This window comes from Myxine glutinosa, chromosome 12 (assembly GCF_964187855.1).
Source record: "Myxine glutinosa chromosome 12, kmMyxGlut1.1, whole genome shotgun sequence".
In the NCBI taxonomy this organism is placed as follows: Eukaryota; Metazoa; Chordata; class Myxini; order Myxiniformes; family Myxinidae; genus Myxine; species Myxine glutinosa.
In genome coordinates this window covers 22,946,022-22,970,035 of record NC_136272.1, presented here as the reverse complement: position 1 = coordinate 22,970,035, position 24,014 = coordinate 22,946,022, and the positions used below count along the sequence as shown (strand labels likewise).

Below are 24,014 nucleotides of genomic sequence, written 5' to 3'. Positions count from 1 at the left end.
CATCAAGCAAGGAAGCAGCACGTATCATTTTAAAAGTCTTTGGGATGATTCAGCCAGGGTTTGAACCACTGACCTCCCAGATTCGGAGTGGACAGATGCTTTATTTGGACCACTGACCTCCCAGATTCGGAGTGGACAGATGCTTTATCATCTAGTTCCTCGTGGCATCACCATACTCGGACTCTTTCCTCGAGTTTCTTTCATTGTCTCCTCATGAGAAAATTGCACCTTTTTCTTTGTCTATCTTTCTCATGTGTTCTCGCTGTCAGAATTACTTTTTGCTGCCTATCCAGTACGAACGTGAAAAACAATCATTTAACTAGAAGGGCACTTGGTAGAGCGTATACCTCCGCCAGGCTGAACAGTTTATGTTTTGTATCCACTGATAGGCTGGATCTGGATTCGGAGCTGAACCAAAATCTAATCAGCTTGTTCTTGTCACCTCACCAACTCATCCCACAAGTTTCGTCATAACTCGTCCATAACTTTTTAAAATATCATCTATATATATAAAACACAGTTTGTGTGTGTGTGTGTGTGTGTGTGTGTGTGTGTGTGTGTGTGTGTGTGTGTGTGTGTGTGTGTGTGTGTGTGTGTGTAATGTTACCGATAGACTCATAAACGGAGAGGCTCACGTACTTGATATTTGGCACAAACATGGCCATTGAGACTGGGAAGAACATGGCCGACCTAAAAATTTATTTCATAATATTTTTTTCCCATATTTTTACCTCAGCACATTTCAGCGAGGAATATTATGACAGGAATGGCAGAGCAGCGCGCTGATTCGCTCAGAGCGATCACGTGATGTTCCTTGCCGCCATTAACTCAGTTACGCGTTCACACGTAATTCAGAGCGAAAAGCGATTGCGTTTTTTCACATTTCAGCTAGGAACATTGCCATTCACACCACATAGGTTTTTTTTTCTTTCATCTTTAGATCCATATTTTTTGCCATAACGTAGCGCATTATGGCTCTCTCGAGCTCGAGTTAGCCAATCACCTGCGAGCATGAGGCCACGTTGGCCACGCCCACGACACGACGCAGAGTTGCAATCGATCGCTCAGAGCGATCACGTGATGTTCCTTGCCGTGCGATTGCGTTTTTTCACATTTCAGCGAGGAACATTGCCATTCACACCACATAGGTTTTTTTTTTTTTTTCATCTTTAGATCCATATTTCTTTTCAGCGAGGAATATTATACACGGAATCTGAATCGGTGGCAGAGCAGCGCGCTGATTCGACGATTCACGCGCCCTCCCCCCTCCCCCTCCCCCTCCTCACCCTCCCCCCTTCCCCCTTCCCCCTCCCCCTTCCCCCCTCCCCACTTCCCCCTCCCCCCTCCCCCCTCCCCCTCCCTTCCCCCTTCCTCCCTCCCCCTCCCCCTCCCTCCCCCACCCCCTCCCCCATCACCCTCCCCCTCCCCCCTCTCCTCCCCTCCCCCCTTCTCCTCCCATCCCCACTCCCCCTCCCCCCTCTTCTCTCCTCCCCCCCCTCTTCTCCCTCCCCCCCTCTTCTCCCCTCCCCCCCCCTCTTCTCCCCTCCCCCCCCCTCTTCTCCCCTCCCCCCCTCTTCTCCCCTCCCCCTCCTCCCCTCCCCCCCGTTCCCCTCCCCTCCCCTCCCACGCCCGGCAATGCCGGGTACTTCTGCTAGTGTTATATAATCGATCGCTTTTCACCCGATCTCTCAATGGTGAAGAATCACTTAAAAAATTAAATAATTCCCGTATCCGAATCCATATTCAGATCTTCACCAAAATCGAATCGATTCGGTCTTGTCAGACACCAAACCTCTCCACCAAGTTTCGTCCAAATCCGTCCATAACTTTTTGAGATATCCTGCTATGTATCGTTTTGGCCCTATCTCCCAATGGTGAAGAATCACTTAAAAAATTCTTCTAGCCGGATCCGAATCCGGATCTTCACCAAAATCTAACCATTTTGGCCTTGTCCCATAAGCTACCTCTCCGCCAAATTTTGTCAGAATACGTCCACAACTTTTTGAGATATACTGTTCCCAGACAAACAGACAAACAAACAGGCATACAAACAGACAGGGGTGAAAACATAACCTCCATCCACCTTCGGTGGTGGAGGTAAAAAGTTAAAATTGGTATGCTTAGTGGGTTTTTCGTTGTTTGCCTGAAATAAAACCTGCTTTGAATGATACTCTTTGGACCAAATTCTTCAAATACGTTTCATAACCCTTATTGAAAATATCACCTGACAAATTTGTGGACCAAAGTATTTCTTTCCTTTGAGCAATACCATGGTGGAATGCCACTACAATTAAGGCTTACAACCCCAGAATGCTCAGCCATTGCTCAAGACAGAGGTAAGAGTGAAGCCTAACATACCAAATGCAGTAAGGAATGAATACCTCCTGAAGATACTTGATGGCAAGTTCATTGTGTCCAAGGATTTCTGCATCTTTGGCAAAGTTCCTTAGCTGTATTGAAGTTGTTTGTTGGATAGGTGTCGAGGAACTTTCATCAGTTGACATAATCTGGTGGGAACGGGGAATAAAATGTATTTCGTACAGTTACTGATCGGTGTAACGTTGAATGTTATGACGTCATTGATAGTACACGTGGTGAGAGTAAATAGTTCAGTTGGTGTAGCACGTTTGCCATCGAGCTGTATTATTTTTTCTGCACGTCCCAAAACTTTACTGTGGTTTCTGATGAAATGCGCTAGAGGGAGCTGCAGCTCAAATATGTGGATGTGGCACAGGAGGCCTGGGATGTGGATCTGCACAAACGTTCATGATTGGCCAAATGGCTTTTACTTGTCCCCTTTATCATCCAGTGGCAAATTGCAAATCAGCCTTGATTTAGAAACATACAACCCGCTCCATATAGCTCACCTTGTTCAAGACGATGTGCGTTTCGTCCATGAGAAAAACGTACAGATCGCTCAGGAAAACATGAAGCTCATCCTCGTCCTTAAACGTAGTTCTCTTAAGATACTTCTCCCGCACAATGTCTATTATGGAATGCTGTGGACAAACAACGTTCAATAACGTATTCAAGTAGAGAATAACCTGTGTAAAGATTTGCAACACTTCCATGCAAGAGTTCAAGTAATTTGAGAACAGTTTCCAATGTATATAATACAAGTCAGGAGACGACGATGGTTCACGAGCGAGCGGTATTATCTGTTATGAGACTAGTTAGCTACACAATACCGAAAATTCGGTTCGATTCCGACAACTTCGAAAATTTGACCTTTGTGACCTTGAAATGTCAAAACGAAGGTTACTGGCCTTGAAATGAGATAGAAAATAATGTATAATCAATTATGAGACTAGTTAGCTACACAATACCGAAAATTCGGTTCGATTCCGACAACTTTGAAAATTTGACCTTTGTGACCTTTAAATGTCAAAACGAAGGTTACTGACCTTGAAATGAGATAGAAAATAATGTATAATCAGTTATGAGACTAGTTAGCTACACAATACCGAAAATTCGGTTCGATTCCGACAACTTTGAAAATTTGACCTTTGTGACCTTGAAATGTCAAAACGAAGGTTACTGACCTTGAAATGAGATAGAAAATAATGTATAATCAGTTATGAGATTAGTTAGCTACACAATACCGAAAATTCGGTTAGATTCTGCCAACTTTGAAACTTTGACCTTTGTGACCTTCAAAGGTCAAAGATTCTGAAATTTGTTGGAAAACTTGTATTTAATCATGTATGTGATAATATAAGATCATGTATGACATTTCACCCTATCAGGAAGCGAACAATGTAATAAAACCATCAAAAATCGACTTTTCTAAATTTCGTGACCTTGTGACCTTGACCTTGGGGCGAAAATGAAAAATCTAGCTCCGTGGGGCTAGACACATGACATTGGCCTAACCAAATACCGAAACTCCTGTCATTCCACCAAACCCCTCGGAGAAGATGTAGCTTGAAATCGATTACCCCCTAAAAAGACATCTTTTTCGGGCTTGGCTCCGCCCACAATGGGCGCAATACGCCCACTCGAGGCAGGACACAACTAGATCATGATATCAACCTCCCACCCAAGTTTCATCAAGATAGGATGATATCATCGGGTAGTTATGCTGCGGACAGACAGACGCACACACATGACGAATATAGTGGTCACTTGATAACTCGTGAACCAAAAACTAGTCTTGCTCCCTTTGCTCTTGCATTTTTCCATCCCTCATCCCCAGTCTCTCCAGGTCATAATGTGTTCTTCCAATAACCCCTTCCTTGTGAAACTCCCAAAATTCAGGCTTACTGCCTGTCTCCACTCTTCTTTTTCCTCTCCTCCCGTTTGCGGAATCACCTTCCTCAATCTTTTCAATCCCATTCTTCCTTTCAGCACTTAAAGTTGGAAGTGCACAGCCTCCACGTGTTATACTCTATCCCTACCCTTGATCTTTTCTACCTTCACTATGAACCATCCCCTAACCTCCTACTTGCAAGGTGCAATGTTTCCTTCCCTCTCCACTATCCTTATGTTCGTTCATCCTTTCGTTTGTTGTGTCTATGTACATTGTCGCACGACCGCGCTGTCAATGTGCTGCCTTCTTCTCTCCATCACCTCACTCTTCCATGAGCCTAGAGTTTGTATATAAGAAAAAACACAGCATGTGGGATTATCAACCTGGGAACCGCAGCATCACGAGGTCTGAACTCAGACGAGACTACCACAGTACCACACATAGAAGCTCACATATGATGGATACTTTTTTAACAACGGAATAATGAAAATATGAAATAGAGATCAGGTAACCTTTAGTTGTTCTTTAAATGCATAATAAGCCCCCGAGGAATTGAACTCGTAAAAGAGTTTGGATTTGCGGTCTTCCTGTGACTTGTAGTCATTTGGCAATCCATCTGCATCCTCCTTGAGCATGTCGTGGTACTTGGCGATGAGCATGTCTGCTATGCTATGGATCTGTGCGTGGAAACTCTGCACGGCCTGAGGGTGCATGGAGCATCCAAAAATAAAGAAAAATCACAAACAGCAAAATGTACAATTTGGTCTATCCTTGCTGTTCCATAACGGTAAGCATGGCATACACAGATAACTACATATTAAACAGGCCTGAACATCATATAAATGACATAAAAGCACTTTCCGCACACATTAATAAATCAGTGGAATAAAAGCATACACCCTAAATTCCTGGAACAGTGTGTAACATGAAGCATTATGGAATGAGAAAATAAAATTATATCCAGAGGGAAAAAATAATAATACAGAACATATTGTGATGGACGTCGCCTCTGGATAAATTATTTAAGAGACCATGTTCGTCAGTCACCCCAGAACTCCCTGCAGGATCCCATGCCCAGAGTCGTGTTACCATATGCAAAAGCCAGAGTGCGAGCGGGTGCCAGCCGTGCCGGCGGTATGCAACAGAACTTAATCAGTCGACCGAGCGGAATTTGTTAGTTTCTCCGATAAAAGTTGGGATGTCCCAATAACAACTGCTATGTTGTTATTGGGACATCCTGCTATGTATCGTTTTTGGCCCTATCTCCCAATGGTGAAGAATCACTTAAAAATTCTACAAGCCGGATCCGAATCCAGATCTTCACCAAAATCTAATTATTTAGTCCTTGTCACATACGCTACATCTCTGCCAAATTTCGTCCGAATCTGTCCACAACTTTTGGAGATATTTTGTTCACAGATAAACGGACAGACAAACGGACAGACAAACAGACAGGTGTGAAAACATAACCTCTATCCACCTTGGGTGGCGGAGGTAAATATGAGGACAATATTACAGCTATTGCGGTTGAAACATCAACCTTTTTGTATTGCCCAGTGTACGAGTCTATGAATCAAAGTAATGGCCTTGTAGCTGTAATGTTGCATTGGAAGTAATCCCACAACGCCATGATCTTTCCTTCAGCAGAAATAACAAGCACACACGTACAGAAAAGATACACGGTAATGTTCCCATGTTTCCTGGTTGTTGGACCTATTTTCAATCTTTATAAATCATGAGATTTCAATATATTTTGGGCTGCCAAACGGTGCCAGAAGCTCCACATCTTGGCTTAAGAAGGGAGGGGATAACCCTTCCCATGTCCTTTTCCTTAAAACTGCCCTGGGGTGAAGGGTCATATGAACCCTCCAGTTGAAACCCCTGGAAATAGCAATTTTCAGGGCATGTGAATTTCTATTGTGTGTGCGCGACAGGGATTGTTACCAAAAATGGCTCAAAAACTTCTAAAAGAAGCTGAAAACATTTGAAAAGTACCTGAGAGAAGGCTGGGGTGTGGGGTTGAGTGTCTACCCAACAAAAGAGCTTGAGGGAGACACCGTATCTGGTTTGGGTGCTTCTGAGCACCAATGGGAATGACCTATCTGGAGCTTGTGAATGCGCAGGGTAAGTTTAAAAGCAAATAAAAAAAAGATGATATTTACTATTAATCATGTTTGGGGGATGGGGATTGAGAGCTCTGATGGCTTTAGTATAAATATATTGTTTGTGTGGTTCTGGCATCACAAGAGAAATTATACTAAATGTTTGCATCCATTGCAAAAAGGAGAAGCGTGAATTATGGTTAATCATCTTGAAATTGCCGCTTCTTCATTTAAATACTGAAAATTATGTTTAAAAGACTAAGTAACTTTGATTTTGCGTTGGCAATGGCAGATTAAAAGGGCCCATGCTAGCAGAGGCGAGATGCTGAAATCGCACACATAGCACATGTGCAAAAGGCTTCATGAGCATTCATATGTCATTTTGAAAGTAATGTGAGAGAACATCACCTCTTGAGCACCATATATCTTTTTGGGCAAAGCAGACCTGGATGGAATCAGTTCAGAGACCCTGGTTGAGGCACAGACACAAAGAATGAACCACAAGGTTGTAATGTATACTTTTGTACACAAACAAGGCACGAACGAATAAAACTCTATTCACTATTTCCAAAACGTACCTCATTGTCAGCTCTTCTGTTGTCCTTTTGTGGATGAATGGTTTATCAACAAAGAATTCAAGTACGATGTAAGTCTCTGCCTCCAAGTATGGCTGCCACCAGGGAAGGGGAAATGCATCATCTATTTCCACCAATAGGGTATATTGACTTCCACAATTACTTTTTTATTATATACAAAGTCGATGCTCATGGAAGAGCTAGAACACAGAATGGGCCAGATCATAACAGAAGAAGAAGAACATAGTGGGAAGGGGGTAGGAGGGTGTTAGCACACCAACAGCAGGGTAGAGGGACGCAACGAGTTAGTTTGATCATTAAAAATGAGTTAGTTACCTGTGTTTCAGCTTTTATGCAGCTAACAGATTCTCCTCCATCGAATTCTAACTCACTCGTCTGTTTCACGATTGTCATCTATGCAACAAAAAACCCCAAAAACATTTATATACATTAAGCCATACAAAATACCGTAACTACAGTAGTAGCAAATATGAAATTAATGGGAACACATTAATGTTATGAGTAGTGTAGAGAATGGAAATAAGTAAAGACAGGAATGGAAGAGAGGAAAACAGGTCAGGATTTGGGCTGACAGGATGACCTAGAGATATGCATACTGTCTAGTATGGATGTCTAGCCTAAGACCGAAAAGGTCTGGGTTTGAATAAACGGTCATCCCGGTTTTTCAAACGCTGGGTGATTCATCAATGTGTGTGCCGTCCCTCAGACGGACGTTAAATGAGGAAGGCCCCCCCGTCTGCCGGCATACGTCGGTGGACGTTAAAGATCCCATGGTGTCCTTCGCGAAGAGTAGAAGAGGTATCGCCAGCACCATGGCCAAATCCCAAATTCCTGCCCTAACCAGCAGAGGGTACTGCATCAGTGGCACAGCCGCACTGTCAGCCAATGATGGTACCATGCAGCGTTGTTCTGCATATTAATAGAGAAGAAGGTAAGGATTTGACAATAATATAAATAATAAAAGCTGTGATTAAATATGTTGTATTATCTCGAGCTGAGTGAAGAGACGATCCGCGTGAAGGGATGACCTTAAGGGAGCTTATATAAACTGTGCCCATTCGGTGCGCATCAGGTGGCATTCTGTATCCCAGTGATGTAGACTACTGAGATTTAACAGGTACGTAAATGCTTGCTTGCAGGAAACTAGAAGGAGATGTATGCTTTGATTGCTTTCTTTATGGAACTAATAATCTGCATTCTTGTGTTGTAGGAATGGGTAGAGAAATAGTTCAATAAAGCCTCATTTCTGGGAAAAGGTCTGAGTTTGATTTCACAACAAAAGCTAAGGTTGTAGAATGAACAATAGGTAAAACCCTTTCACCACTACATGGGATGCATTACAGTATAATGATCTGATAAAGTACATTATGGTATGGGGGCAGTCATAAGGTTCGAAGAATGGGACAGTCAAACAAGCCAAAACTCTGGGATCAAATATTCACTTAAAAAACAAAAGCAAATGTTCATATAATACTTTACTGATTCAACAAAACCAATGGAACCATGGGTCATAATTATTGTGAAAGCCTGTGGTTCTACAGTATGGGTCTCTACTTATGTGCTGGTCATTGTAAGAGGTTCTGGGAATGAATAAGACGAAGATGAAAATAATACGTCTCAAGTTGTACAGTAGATACATTTCTAGTCCTTGCTTTACTCGTGGCGTCCCTTGGTGGTTTCTCATCTTTGCTGATGCAACTCACGGCTTGCCGAGGAACTCCTGAGGTCAGTGTAGACAAAACGCTCAAACACCTGATTTCACCCTCTGTCTGCAATGCATCCCTCGCGACTCCACAAGACCGGTTTGTCTGCAAGCAGCACAGCGAGTGCGAGATGAGCATGCGTGCTGTCATAATACTCCAAACGTTCCAATTCTGATGCATCCTTTGAAGAGTTCTAAAAACAAACCTTCTCAAACAAAGCAGTGTCAGAGTAAGGTGTAACTTGATAAACCCCGTGCACACGTTGCGCTCCTGGGTACAGGAGTGACGCCATGTCCACAAAAGCCACTCCATGGCAAGAAATGGGAAGGCTTTCTTCCATCTGTAAATGTCAAGAAAAGTTACTCTCTTATTTAACCACAAACATGGCAGAATAAAATATCAATATGCATTACATCGACAGAAATATCTGTAAATTGTTCAATCTGCCCTACTTTCACCTCCTCCTGTCTGCCAACATCACTCCGATTCATACGAAGGATACATAAATACCCTCTCAACTATAGACCAGTAAGCTTACTTCCCATTATAAGCAAAGTCATGGAATCCATCATCGCTGTTGATGTCAAGGCTTTCCTTTTTTTTCAAACAGTCTGATCTCTGGAATATCAGTTTGGATTCTGTCCTCGTCACTCAAAGAGGGACATGTTGCTGCTTCCATCTCCTTGCGATGTGTGTCAACTCTAAACATGCTGTTGCTTCTATCTCAGAAATGGTCGAAGGCCCTAAATATCAAACAAGCAGTCAGGACCGTCTCCCTAAACTTATATATTAGGCATTCGACATAGTCTGGCATTCTGCTTTGCTTGCCAATATCCTTGCTTGTGACATCCAATGCCTCCTCCATACCTCACTTTCTGAATCCCTCCATTTGCGCAGTCAACGTGTTGCTATCAATGTAACCCTCTACTCGCCAGTGAAGGCTGGAGTGCCCAAAGGCAGTGTCTTGCACCCAGTCTTGTTCCTCTTTAACATCAACGACTTCTCTAATGCTCTAGCAGACCCCATCTTCCTTTTTTCAGATTAGTCCACATTGTGTACAGTACCCCAAATCCCTGCAATTACAGGCAAATCTTCTTCACTCTCTGCTGATCTGGAATTGGCTAAATGCTGTTCTGATAAATGGAACGAGTCCTTCAAACCCTGAAAATTTTCAGTCTCACCCTGAATATCCAGAAGGATCATCAAGCTAACCCACCCATCTATTTCCAAAATCAAGCACTGGATAGTTTCAATCTCTCAAACTTCAATTCTCCATCCCTCCACATGACCTTTTCTATCTATATTAACCCTTCCATAACTCTCCCCATTTCTTTGCAAGATACTATGTTTCCTTTTCACCCCTCATCCCAAATTGGGCTAAGGGGTATTGTCGTCACGGGCATCGTCCGGGCGGGCGTCCGTCAACTTTTGGTTTCCGTCAATTTCGAGCAGAACAGCTTGTCCGATTAAATCTATTTTTGCAGTGTGTGTTGGGGTTGAGTATAGGAAGGTTCCTTTCGAAAATGGGCGCGCTGCGATTTTCAATATGGCCGCCACGGCAGCCATCTTGAAATTGGTTTTCGTCAATTTCGAGCAGAATGGCTTGTCCGATTAAATTCATTTTTGCAGTGTGTGTTGGGGTTGGGTAGAGGAAGGTTCCTTTCGAAAATGGGCGTGCTGCGATTTTCAAAATGGCCGCCACGGTAGCCATCTTGAAATTGGTTTCCGTCAATTTCGAGCAGAACGGTTTGTCCGATTAAATCCATTTGTGCAGTGTGTTGGGGTTGAGTAGAGGAAGGTGCCTTTCGAAAATGGGCCCGCTGCGATTTTCAATATGGCCGCCACGGCAGCCATCTTGAAATTGGTTTCCACCATGCATGGGCTGAGGGGTTACGCCCGCTTTGCGGTGCTATTTATTTCTTCTCTTTCCTCTTCTTGTTCGTTCATTCCCTTGTTGCATCCCCATCTTGTCCTAATCCCCCAACGTCAATATGTTGCCTTTTTAAGCCCCGTCACCTTGTTCTTCCATTAGCCAATACTTTGTATAGAACAAATTCAAATGATGTGAACCACAAATTAAGATTTTCTATGAATTCAGGTCAAATCAATCTGACGGGATGCCCGTTTAGAGTCCATCTGAGGGACGGCACACACATTGATGAATTACCCCACCATATAAGCCTGCTGTCTGCTTAGCGGTTAGGGAGCAGGCTTGGGATCCTAGGATCCTGAGTTTGAATCCCAGTCGATCGCTGAATTAACGCCAGGGTGGTTGACTTCCCACTTCAACCATCCTTCCGAGGTCGGCAAATTGAGTACCAGCTTGCTGGGATGAATGATCCTGGTGTGTACCCCGATTTAGAATAGGCACACCATATCCCTGCGCATAGTAAGAGGCGACTAAGGGTTGGCGTCAGGAAGGGCATCCGGCCTTAAAAACATTGCCTCAAAAAGGAAACCATGAGGTCATTGGGCCCGCAAGGCTAACCCCCACTCTAGCGGGGAAAATGGCCATAAAACGATCATTCAATCAATTCATTCATAGACCACCCCCACCATAGACCACCTTAGACCCCGAATTTTTAAATGCCGTGAACAAGCTTTGGTACAACACGGGTGATTAAGGTTGTGGTCAAGTTTCATCAGAATTGCATGTGTAGTTTCTGAGAAGAAAGCAAATACCTATTTTGGGGAACAACACCCCCCCCCCCGTAGACCCCTGAAGGGGCAGGGGCAGATTTTTTCAACGCCATGAACAAACTTTGGTACATCATGGGTGATGAAGGTTGTGGTCAAGTTTCATCGAAATCGTGTGTGTAGTTTCAGAGAAGAAAGCAAATATCTATTTTGGGGGGTCAAACATGGACCCACTATGACCCCCGGTAGACCCCCTTAGACCCAACTTTCTTTAATGCCGTGAACAATCTTTAGTCACAACATAACGAATATCATTTGTGCCAAATTTGGGTGCAATTCGTTTTGGTACCCCCGTAATCCACATTTGGTATGCCTGTTAATACACCGCAAATCCACCTCTTTCAATCTCCGACTTCATTCCTGAAATTCCTAGTAGTGTCAGTTTGTTTTATACCGTGTATCCCTTCCCTCCCCTTCCCTACCCAGGACTCCCCCTCCTACAGATCTCCCGATGTCTCTGTTCTTTACTGTTATGCTTGTGCGATTCCCCTCTCTCTCTCCCCATCTTCTCCCCCTCCCTTTATTGTTTTATGTGTCCGTTTAGGTTTTTTTTGAGTGTTTTACGTGCTAGCTTTTACACGAGCCTCGATGTTGTATACAAAATTTTTAAAGTAAACTCCCATCAGCGGTTTCGGAGAAGAAATTTCAAGTGTTTACGGACGGACGGACCGACGGACGGACAACGAGCCATCGCATAAGCTCCCCTGAACTTTGTTCCAGGTGAGCAAAAAAGTAAGTATAAAGTGGCGTGTACATTCAGAATGTGTGATAACACCATGCATTGTGTAATAAATTATACAATTGGCAACTTTTCAGAAGTGAAAAAAGTCAAATTTTAATTCGTATCTGGTAGCTCTATTCAAGCCAACCTTTTCAACCTTTCCTTTTGATCCTTTGCCCATTACGGGAACAGTGGTCCGGAAAATCTCGACAGGCCACAGTCTGTTGTCTGCGATGCTTTTCTGCAGACTGCAAGGTGTCCCGACACAGATGCGTTCATTACAACAAAATGTGGCCTGGTTATCAGATTATCTCAGTGATAAAACTGTATTACATTACCATCGTAGCAAGGTTTAGTCGAACAATTCAATCATACCAAGGTTTCCTGTGACACACGCAAGGTAACTTTCTCTCAAATAACATTGAAATAATTGTGAATGTTCTTTATGCTGTTCGGAAATAATCATTGTTACAGCTCGGTGCACCTGGCAGCAGCTCCACTGTTCAGGTAGCAACGACGCTCTGTATACCAGGAAATACAATTCAACTCCATCTCTGCCTTCATTGGAAACTCCTTGGACTGTGAACAGGAAACAAGAAACTATGAACACATAGACCCTCTTTGGTGTATATTAAGGCTCCCCCTATGGCAGGGGGGAGGCTTATACATGTTGTAGTGTTTGTTTCTACAATTAGTGCTCACAATTTGTTATGGTACCTCAGAGTTTCTGAGACGATAGCCTGGTGTTGCCTTAGCGGTTAGGGTGCCGGCTTGGGATCCTAGAATCCTGGGTTTTGCTGAACGAGTCGATTGCTGAACTGTCGATTGCTGTCGATTGCTGAACTAACGCCAGGAGGGTTGACTCAGCCTGCCATCCTTCTGAGGTCGGCAAATTGAGTACCAGCTCATTGGTAATTCCCTGTGTGTTGCAAGAGGCGACTAACAGGGTTGGCGGCAGGAAGGGCATCCGGTAAAACATTGTTTCAGAAAGGGGAACACAGTGCCCAAAAAAGGCCAACCCCTGCTCTGCGGGGAAAAATGGGACCACGGTGCCTAAAAAAGGCCAACCCCTGCTCTGCGGGGAAAAATGGGACCACGGTGCCCAAAAAAGGCCAACCCCTGCCCTGTGGGGAAAAATGGGACCACGGTGCCCGAAAAAGACCAACCCCTGCTCTGCGGGGAAAAATGGGACCACGGTGCCCGAAAAAGGCCAACCCCTGCTTTGCGGGGAAAAATGGGACCACGGTAGCCGAAAAAGGCCAACCCTTTCTCTGCGGGGAAAAATGGGACCACGGTGCCCGAAAAAGGCCAACCCCTGCTCTGCGGGGAAAAATGGGACCACGGTGCCCGAAAAAGGCCAACCCCTGCTCTGCGGGGAAAAATGGGACCACGGTGCCCGAAAAAGGCCAACCCCTGCTCTGTGGGGAAAAATGGGACCACGGTGCCCGAAAAAGGCCAACCCCTGCTCTGCGGGGAAAAATGGGAGCACGGTGCCCGAAAAAGACCAACCCCTGCTCTGCGGGGAAAAATGGGACCACGGTGCCCGAAAAAGGCCAACCCCTGCTTTGCGGGGAAAAATGGGACCACGGTAGCCGAAAAAGGCCAACCCTTGCTCTGCGGGGAAAAATGGGACCACGGTGCCCGAAAAAGGCCAACCCCTGCTCTGCGGGGAAAAATGGGACCACGGTGCCCGAAAAAGGCCAACCCCTGCTCTGCGGGGAAAAATGGGAGCACGGTGCCCGAAAAAGGCCAACCCCTGCTCTGCGGGAAAACATGGGACCACGGTGCCCGAAAAAGGCCAACCCCTCCTCTGCAGGGGAAAATGGGACCACGGGGCCCGAAAAAGGCCAACCCCTGCTCTGCGGGGAAAAATGGGACCACGGTGCCTGAAAAAGGCCAACCCCTGCTCTGCGGGGAAAATGGCCTCTAAAGGTGGTTCAGAGTTTCTGAGACCCCTATGAAAACGAAACCACCATTTAGGGGTTTTTTCTTTCCCTTTTTTCTGCCAATTTCCGAGGTGTATCTCGGAGCCGGCTGGGGCTTTCATAATTAAATTTTCCATCAATAAAGGGAATACAAAGTATGCAAGGTTGACAGAATTATTTGGACCTTAAACTATTTTTAAGGTCATGACCTAATTATAGTCATTTTTACAGTTTCCACCATAACTCGACTAAGGTTTGTCAGATCGGAACAAAATTCACCTATCTAGATAGCATATAGCAAGGTGCATTTAAACTTAATTTACATCATACTTCTACGAACTAAAGCTCAAGGTCGTAGACCCACAGGAATACTAAAACCACCATTTAGGGTTTTTTTCTTCCTTGTTTTTCTGCCAATGTCTGAGCTGTATCTTCGAGTCGGATGGGACTTTCGGAATGAAAGTTTACATCAAAAATGGGAATACAAAGTGTGCGGGGCTGACGTATTTTTTGACCTTGACCTAATTTTGAGGACCTAACTTAATTAGACATTTTAACATTTTTACCATAACTCGACTGAGGTTTGTCCGATTGGAACAAATTTCCCTCTCTAGATAGCATATAGCAAGGCGCATTTAAGCTTAATTTACATCATACCCCTCCGGGTTAAAGGTCAAGGTCAAACGACGGTCTGGAAATAACGTGTTTTTTGTCATCGGTCAATTTTGCCAATGTGGGATCTCAAAGACCGCTTGGCCTTCCAAGATGTTCTTGTATCAGGATAGTGTACCTGCATCGAAACTGTGCACCTGGTACTTGATTCGGGTTTTTGACCTACTTTTTTGGATTGTGACCTAATTAACAAAAAGAATTTTTGATAAAAACTTGAATAATTTTCCTCCGATTTCCAAGATGTTGAGTTTTATGGATAGAGTGTAGATGGGGACACATTTTTTTAATTTACACTCTACCCCTAAATGGTGAAGGTCAAGACCATATGGTGGTCTGGAAAAAGAATGCCCATTATTGGATCGGGGGGGTCCCAGGGGTGAGGGGGGGGGGGCTCACCCTTGGCGATTGCTTTGTGATCGCAGATATTTCGTTTCATATTGTTGTTTACTTTGTCAATCCACACCTCTTGTGAGTGCCCATTGCAGGTCGATTCGATGAGTGTGCCCTGGATGTGCGAAGCTCCCGCCGCACGAATGTTTCTCTGGGGCCAGCACTTAGGCTTGGGTGATGCTTTGCACTCTGCAAAGGACTGTGGGACTCCATTGGCCATTATCAACGGAATTTCTTTCTGGCAAAAAAAAGGTTTAAAGCAAAATATTTCCACTGCCTTTGTTTCGAGGGACTTCTGTATCCTTTCACAGTGTTTGCATTAAGGTATATCTAGATATTGATTCGAAGGACTTGGAAACAATAAGCGTACCTCTGAGGAGACTGGCATTGGCAATGCGATAGCATAGATGTACTGTGGGCTTGCTGAAGCATAACCGTCTGGTACAGAGAAAGCAGCCTCCACGGTCACTCTTAGCAGGTTGCATTTCTCAATGTGTTCCTGTGGTAAGAGTGGCTCCGATGTCGTCACCATCAACTCCAGACTTGCCTGGGAACAGTTATTTTACGAAGTGCAGTTTATTACTTGCAAAATCGAAGATTTTTCAAGTATATTGGTCGGCTCCGTTTGTGGTTCTGTCTGTTTGTCACCGGCCTACAGGTCACAATTCTAAACCGATCGTCACGAAACTTCACCAAGTTGTATAAGTCGTCCCAATCGAGAAGCCAATTGATTTTGAGGTCAAAGGTCAAAGGTCATCTGGAGGTCAAATTTCTAAAATCGCCATTTTACATCCAATTGACTTGAAAATTGAATAGCATTTGTATATCAAGTCACTAAATTGGGAAATGGACTATTTTTGAGGTCAAAAGGTCAAAGGTCAATTTAAGGTCAAAATTTTAAAATCAACAATTTTCATCTAAAAAGCCATCAATTCTCAACAGATTGACTTGAAAATTGAACAGCATTTGCATATCGAGTCACTAAATTGGGAAACATACTATTTTTGAGGTCAAAGGTCAACTCAAGGTCAACCTTCCAAAATCATCATTTTCATCTGAAAAATCGTCACTTTTCTTCCTATTGACCCAAGCTTTGATCAAGATTGTCAATTTTAATCTTGATGAAATGGACAATTTGCTGTATCAATGGAATTTTTTTTCTTGGGGAGGGGGAGGGGGGGGGGCGTATTTTGCAAGTATCGTGCTCCGCATGACATCTTCTTGTTTTCTCATTATTGCTTTACACATGTAAAAATCCGATTACACAGGGATGCTCCTGATGCTGCATTCGTATTTACAGCACTCGATGCCTTATTGAGGGAGAAGAGGAAGGAATCTGGGCACCAAAACCAGAAAATTAATTTAATTGAAATGCATATATTTAATGATAGTCTGGACCATTCACATCGAAAGGTGCATTATCCCAACAGACACAACATTCTTACGTTTTGAGAATCTGCAGGAGGGAGTTTTATCGGCGATTCAGGCGTAGGGTGAATTGTACTGATTGATTTGATACATGTCTCACCTGGAAGACACAACAGCACCTGGTGTATTAATGCCACAACGAGCAGTTGCATTTCGGAAAGAAAAACCTGTCAACACATCAGCTATCGGTCTATCTTATGTACAGACGACGAATGACTGCATTATCACATCATCTTCACTGCATCACCCTGGCTTGATTTGTGCTTCACCACAAGTGGTACTTTGGGGTCACTAATTCATTTCAGACTTAGATATGGTGGAAATTTTGAGACCTCCCCATCCCCTCACCCTCACCATATGCTCCACACACACACTCTTTACCCTTCTCTCCCCACTCTTATATGCTCTCTTTTCATTTCAAAGTTTTCTCAATTCAGCCCCCCCTCCTAAAGAGGCAATACATTATCAACAGACAAAGGTGCAATCTAACCCTGAAGCAGGGGCAGCAGATCCACCGTCAGCTGGCCAATCAGAACGACGCTCCGTTCCTTCTGCTTCTTTTCTTTCGGAAGAACCTCAAAGACAGACACTGTCAGAAGGGAAACATCATTGCATCTGCATGATCCTTTTCTAAACGTTGTGATGCTTATAGATGACTAAAAGTCTAAATGTCCTTTGCAGCTTTGGTGCGGGTGTTCCTAAATGTAAACGAACCACTCCAACCAAAGTTGTAAAACAATGGGTGACCTGGACATAATTGCTTCCAGGTAGAATCTTGTCCTGGCTCGTGGAGTAACAATGCTTGATGCCTTCAGCTATAAAGAATCTAAACTGCTTCCCATTAGGGACCTGTTTGCACAGCTGTGAGAAAACAATGAATATCATTGATTGTACCTTGGATATTCGTTTGTAGGCACTGAAAGGTGAGTTATAGATGACAGAAAATACACACGAGACAATTGCTTGCTATAATCTTATAGACTAGACGGATTTATGGAAAAAGGCCATGTATAAGCTCTAGGTGCATTTTAGGGTAAAAGTTGGGAACCTCACTCATAGAGTGATGATCCGACCCCTTGTATGAATTTGATGTAGTTTGGCAAAACAACATGTGTGACATTCCTCAATGTTTGTGCTTCATGGCCATGTATACTTAATTTTAGAATAAATGGTTGGATGAAACATTGTCTTATTAAAACCATTTCCCATTTAATGGGAAATGGTCACCAACCATTTCCCATAAAATCCCATTTGTCGCCAACCATAATATAGACTAGACGGATTTATGAAAAAGGCCATGTGTAAGCTTCTAGGTGCATTTTGGGGTAAAAGTTGTAAAGTTAAAGTAAAAGAGCTGCATGCATATACAATTTAGACATGATATATAAATGCTTGTTCAAATAAATTGTCCAAAAATGGCAATTTGGTGGCCATTTTGTTTATGCTAATTAGAAGGTCAAAAACTCAAAATTCGGCTTGGGAACCGGATAAATCGAATTCAGCATACCCTAATTATGTTAACAATCCTAACTTTTACCCAAAAATACACCTAACATTCACATTTCTCAGAAATCCGTCTAGTCTATTATTCAGTAAACACACAAAGTAAATTCTGTAAAGTAAAATCTATGTGTCTTCATACTAGAAACAAAATGAATATATCACACCACTCACACAATATCTAACCTTCCCAGCTCATAACAATAGCCTTCGTATCATCAGAGTCGATAAAATACAATTAAAATGTAATAAATAACTCAATCTTGTGTGTTGGCAGTGCAGATGGTAAAGTGTATATAAAATAAATAAATAATGATTCCCAAAAGCATCTACAATCCTTTATTGTCTCCCGTAAATTTATTTTAATTCCCAAAACTCCAAATTGTCTCCGACCCCAAAATCATTCCACTTGCCTCATGCCCAGATGTTAGTGCAAACATGTGCTGAATATGAAAGAAATAGGTCGAGTCGTTTTCGAGGAGAGGCCCCAGATAGATAGACGGACGGACTAACAGGACCCAATATATAAGACCCCATCCAGGCTGGTATCCAGAGTTGGGGGCAAATAATATCACTTCAAATAACGTTTCTTGGATAATTGTGTTGCCCTTGGAAAAAAAACCACCAGCATGAGTTGTTGATTTTCCCAGTTATGTCCAGGCTCTGCCATGGACTCCAGATCCTTGGTTGATTATGGGGTGCCAGCTGGAGGCCAAACTCAGGGGGTTTGACTTTGTAGAGCTGGTTACCCTCGCCAGAGGAGAGGATATTGCATTTGAGTCTGTTTGTCTGTTTGTCCGCACAGAATAAATATGATTTTCTCTGCAACCGTTGGTCCGATTGACAGGAAAATTTCACCATAGGTGCAACTCCACCTGCATAACTTTTTAATGATAATTATGACGTCATCAGTCACGTGGTTCGGCCGTCATCTTGGAAAAACCGAAAAACTTTGCACCTCTATATCTCCGAAAGCGCTGAATAGAAACAATTGAGACATGGCTCATTGTAAAGAACTCTCCATGTGGAATAACATCTGTTAATGATGATGTCATAGGTGCCTCCATTATGACGTCATAATTTGACAAGTACAAAACTTAATCCTATCAAGATGAAATTGCTTGACCGTCATGTCGGCATAAATTGGTGGAGAAAAAATAATGATGACGTCATCGGTCACGTGGTTCGGCCGCCATCTTGGAAAAACCGAAAAACTTTGCACCTCTATATCTCCAAAAGCGCTGCATAGAAAAAATTGAGACATGGCTCATTGTAAAGAACTCTCCATGTGGAATAACATCTGTTAATGATGATGTCATAGGTGCCTCCATTTGATGTCATAATTTGACAAGTACAAAACGTCATCCAATCAAGATGAAATTTCTTGAGCATAATCTAGGAATAAATTAGTGGAAAAAAAAATGATGACGTCATCGGTCACGTGGTTCGGCCGCCATCTTGGAAAAAACGAAAAAGGTTGCACCTCTATTTCTCGGAAAGTGCTGCATAGAAAAAATTGAGACAAGGCTCATTGTAAAGAACTCTCCATGTGGAATAACATCTGTGAATGATGATGTCATAGGTGCCTCCATTATGATGTCATAATTTGACAAGTACAAAACGTCATCGATCAAGATGAAATTTATTGAGCATAATCTAGGAATAAATTAGTGGAGAAAAAAAAAATTATGATGACGTCATCGATCACGTGGTTCGGCCACCATATTTGTTTTTACACAAAAGCCTTAAAAACCACTGAAAATACATCTTGCCAAGGGTTTGCAATCTCTGATTGCTATTTTTCTTGTTGGAGCTGTACATTGGCCAGGGTCGAAGCAACAACTTGTCTTCTCTTCGTTGAAACACACTCTGGGATCTTGAAGTCCAGTGGAGCAATAAATGCTGCCAGATAGGTCCAAAGCTCAACGTCCATTGGAAGGATGACGTTAAAAAAGTACATTAAAAAAACTTCTTTTAAACATATTTTTCGTGTTTGGAACACGAAAAGAAAACACGTTTAAAACACTAGAAATTTTGTAAATTCACATTTACAGATGTATCATGAAAGCGTCTTACTCTCTCATATGCAGCACATTACTGTGAGTCATATCATTGACTGAGGGGGCGTGGCTGTGCAGCTGATACAACGCCCCCTATAGGTCAGGGCATGAATTGGTGTTCATGTTTTTAGGATTTGAAAAACATCACAATGAAGGAATCAAAATGTTTACTTCTGTACAAATGCTTTCACTGAATTCACACTCACACAACAGGGGCTTGTGGACAAGATTGTCCAGGGAGATGACATCATCGGGACAGCATTCTAGTTTACAAGTGAAGTTGTATTCCACCAGGGAACAATGGGCGTCCTCATAGTACGGAGATTCCCCAAGTCCGAAGCTGCCGTGCTCAACGCGTACGAATGACGTCATCACGTCCCCCTTGCTGCCACGCTTGAGAACATGGAAGGTAAATAGTATAGTCTTCAATTACACAATTAATAATCATGATAATAGTAACAATTAGTGACAACAGGATGAAACCTTACACCTTTTTTTGTCAGGCAGATGTGGTGTTAAGAGAGTTGATCATTACGTAAACCCTACAAGGGCTCTAAGGCTCTTTAGGGTTCTAAAACCCTAAAATAAAAAAATATAAAATTAAAATAATAAACAAGGGCATTCCAGGTGTTTAGTTCTTGGTTATCAGTAGCTCCATGGGCTGATAATTACCTCCACTAATGAAGGTGATTGGAGGGTATGTTTTCACCTTGGTCTGTATATTTGTGAACAGGATATCTCAAAATTCGGACGTGGACGGATTCGGACAGTATTTGGTGGACAGGTTGGGTATGACAAGGACAAGTGGATGGATAGAGATATTTCAGGAAATGGGTTAAAGTTAAACAAGGAAGACTTAATCCACAAATGTAAAACAATATAACGGCAAAAAGAATGAGACATATGAAGAAGAGACAAATATTCCTATAAATGTTCATACCAAATTGATGCCTCGAATGACATTGATGGTCACTGGAATCGTCTTTGAAGATGCACTCTCTGAAGAGTCTGAACATAACGACATACCTAAACAGATAATGATTAACATCGTTAAGTATGCACACATTTAATGCCATCCTTCTACCCACATCTTGCCTAACTTTTGAGAGAGATGTTAATCCATAGGAAAATACAGTAATCGTGGCAAAACATCACAGTATACAGTCTTGATTCTCACAATAAACGAGCATGAAATTACGCAAAAGGGTGATGAGCAGTGATTATTCCCTAAGGAGATGAATCACGAACGATATGATCCACTAACGATATGAATCCTGAACGATATGAATCCCTATCGAGATGAATCACTAACGAGATGAATCCCTAACGATATGAATCCGGAACGATATGAATCCGGAACGATATGAATCCCTAACGAGATGAATCCCAAACGATATGAATCCGGAACGATATGAATCCCTATCGAGATGAATCACTAACGAGATGAATCCCTAACGATATGAATCCGGAACGATATGAATCCCTAACGAGATGAATCCCAAACGATATGAATCCGGAACGATATGAATCCCTATCGAGATGAATCCCAAACGATATGAATCCCTAACGATATGAATCCCTATCGAGATGAATCCCTAACGAGATGAATCCCTATCGAGATGAATCACTAACGAGATGAATCCCTATCGAGATGAATCACTAACGAGATGAATCCCTATCGAGATGAATCACTAACGAGATGAATCCCTAACGATATGAATCCGGAACGATATGAATCCCTAACGAGATGAATCCCAAACGATATGAATCCGGAACGATATGAATCCCTATCGAGATGAATCCCAAACGATATGAATCCCTAACGATATGAATCCCTATCGAGATGAATCCCTAACGAGATGAATCCCTATCGAGATGAATCCCTAACGAGATGAATCCCTATCGAGATGAATCCCTAACGAGATGAATCCCTATCGAGATGAATCACTAACGAGATGAATCCCTATCGAGATGAATCCCTAACGATATGAATCCCTAACGATATGAATCCCTAATGATATTAATCACAAAATAGATGAATCCCCAAGGAGATGAATCACTAACGAGATGAAACTCTAATGAGATGAATCACTAACTTGATGAATCACGAACGAGATGAATTACTAACGAGATGAATCCCTATCGAGATGAATCCCTAATGATATTAATCACTAAATAGATGAATCCCCAACGAGATGAATCACTAACGAGATGAATCACTAACGAGATGAATCACTAATGATATTAATCACGAAATAGATGAATCCCCAACGAGATGAATCACTAACGAGATGAATTACTAACGAGATGAATCACTAACGAGATGAATCACTAACTTGATGAATCACTAACGAGCTCAATTACTAACGAGATGAATCCCTATCGAGATGAATCCCTAATGACATGAATCCCTAACGATATGAATCCCGAACGATATGAATCCGGAACGATATGAATCCCTATCGAGATGAATCCCTAATGACATGAATCCCTAACGATATGAATCCCGAACGATATGAATCCGGAACGATATGAATCCCTAACGATATGAATCCCTATCGAGATGAATCCCTAAAGATATGAATCCGGAGCGATATGAATCCCTAACGATATGAATCCGGAGCGATATGAATCCCTAACGATATGAATCCGGAAATATATGAATCCCTAACGATATGAATCTCTATCGAGATGAATCCCGAACGATATGAATCCGGAACGATATGAATCCCTATCGAGATGAATCACTGACGATATGAATAACCAACGAGATGAATCACTAACGAGATGAATCACTAACGTTATGACTCCCTAACGATATGCATCCCTATCGAGATGAATCACTAACGATATGAATCCCTAACGATATGAATCCCGCACGATATGAATCCCTAACGATATGAATCCCGCACGATATGAATCCCTAACGATATGAATCCGGAACGATATGAATCCCTAACGATATGACTCCCTATCGAGATGAATCACTAACGATATGAATCCCTATCGAGCTGAATCCCTAACTATATGAATCTCCAACTAGATGAATCCCCAACTAGATGACTCCCTAACAAGATGAATTTCTAACGAGATGTGCCCCTAACCAGATGATTCTCTAACAAGTTGAATCCTTAACGTAATGAATCCCTAACTAGATTAATTCCCAACTCGATGAATCCCCTGGGATTATGGATGAAGATGAAGCCAAACTGGGCGTCCCATGTGCCCTCATTAGTTGGTGGACATTAAAGATGTGACGATGTCCTTCGCAAAGAGTAGGCGAGTTATCGCCGGCACCCTGAACAAATGACAAATTCCTGCCCTGACCTACAGAGAAAATGGCGTCAGTGGCATCGCCGTGATCCCAGATGTGATACAAAACAGCAAAAAACCAAACAAAAACAAAGCAAAAACAGCAATACAGCAGCAGACAAAAGAGGAAGAAGAAGCGAAATGGAACAGGGCTCAGATGTTTCCTTTATTGAAGTCTTCATCCAGGTGTTTTGACAGACGAAACACGAAGAAGAAGAAGAAGAAGAAGTGGAAGAAGAAGCGTAAATTGAACAAGGGCTCGGATGTCTTTATTGAAACCTTCATCCAGGTCCTTTCCACTGACTGTAGATTGTCTATACTCTATACTGTACCATACTGTAGATGCCATTTGTATAATGTCTGAAACACAACAAATAGCATGAGAACCCAGACATTTCCGCAAACAAATTGAGAGTAGGCCTGTACCTGCAAGCTCGTGGGAACACCTCGTCGACCTTTTCCTGCCAAGGTTACCCGCGTGGTGACGTTAATGTCGAGATGATCCTCACAGGTAAACAAGCTCTCCGTTTTGTAAACACGCGTTGTTGATCCGATTAGAGTCGCCAAGAGATGCCTAATTATCTCGAGAATAATGCAAACAACGAGGGAAGTCGTTTAAACGCGATAATAAACAACTTAAACGAGTTCGCGATCGCAAT

At 42.7% G+C, this 24,014-nt stretch overlaps 1 protein-coding gene across 1 annotated transcript in view; it reads right to left on the bottom strand.

Moving 5' to 3' along the window:
* The window catches only part of CFAP70 (cilia and flagella associated protein 70), a 65,466-nt gene extending 45,035 nt beyond the window's left edge, over positions 1–20,431 (bottom strand). Inside the window, exons 1-15 of the mRNA XM_068133068.2 lie at positions 20,250–20,431; positions 16,974–17,072; positions 16,501–16,583; positions 15,426–15,602; positions 15,129–15,293; positions 12,553–12,647; positions 12,217–12,316; positions 8,856–8,990; positions 8,585–8,755; positions 7,263–7,340; positions 6,930–7,021; positions 6,760–6,820; positions 4,762–4,950; positions 2,868–2,999; positions 2,382–2,507 (exon numbers count right to left, since the gene is read on the bottom strand). Of these exons, the coding sequence (XP_067989169.2) occupies positions 2,382–2,507; positions 2,868–2,999; positions 4,762–4,950; positions 6,760–6,820; positions 6,930–7,021; positions 7,263–7,340; positions 8,585–8,755; positions 8,856–8,990; positions 12,217–12,316; positions 12,553–12,647; positions 15,129–15,293; positions 15,426–15,602; positions 16,501–16,583; positions 16,974–17,072; positions 20,250–20,415 (1,869 nt within the window). The 5' untranslated portion in view covers positions 20,416–20,431. The remainder of the gene's footprint in view (positions 1–2,381; positions 2,508–2,867; positions 3,000–4,761; positions 4,951–6,759; positions 6,821–6,929; positions 7,022–7,262; positions 7,341–8,584; positions 8,756–8,855; positions 8,991–12,216; positions 12,317–12,552; positions 12,648–15,128; positions 15,294–15,425; positions 15,603–16,500; positions 16,584–16,973; positions 17,073–20,249) is intronic.
* Between the last annotated feature and the right edge of the window lie 3,583 nt (positions 20,432–24,014).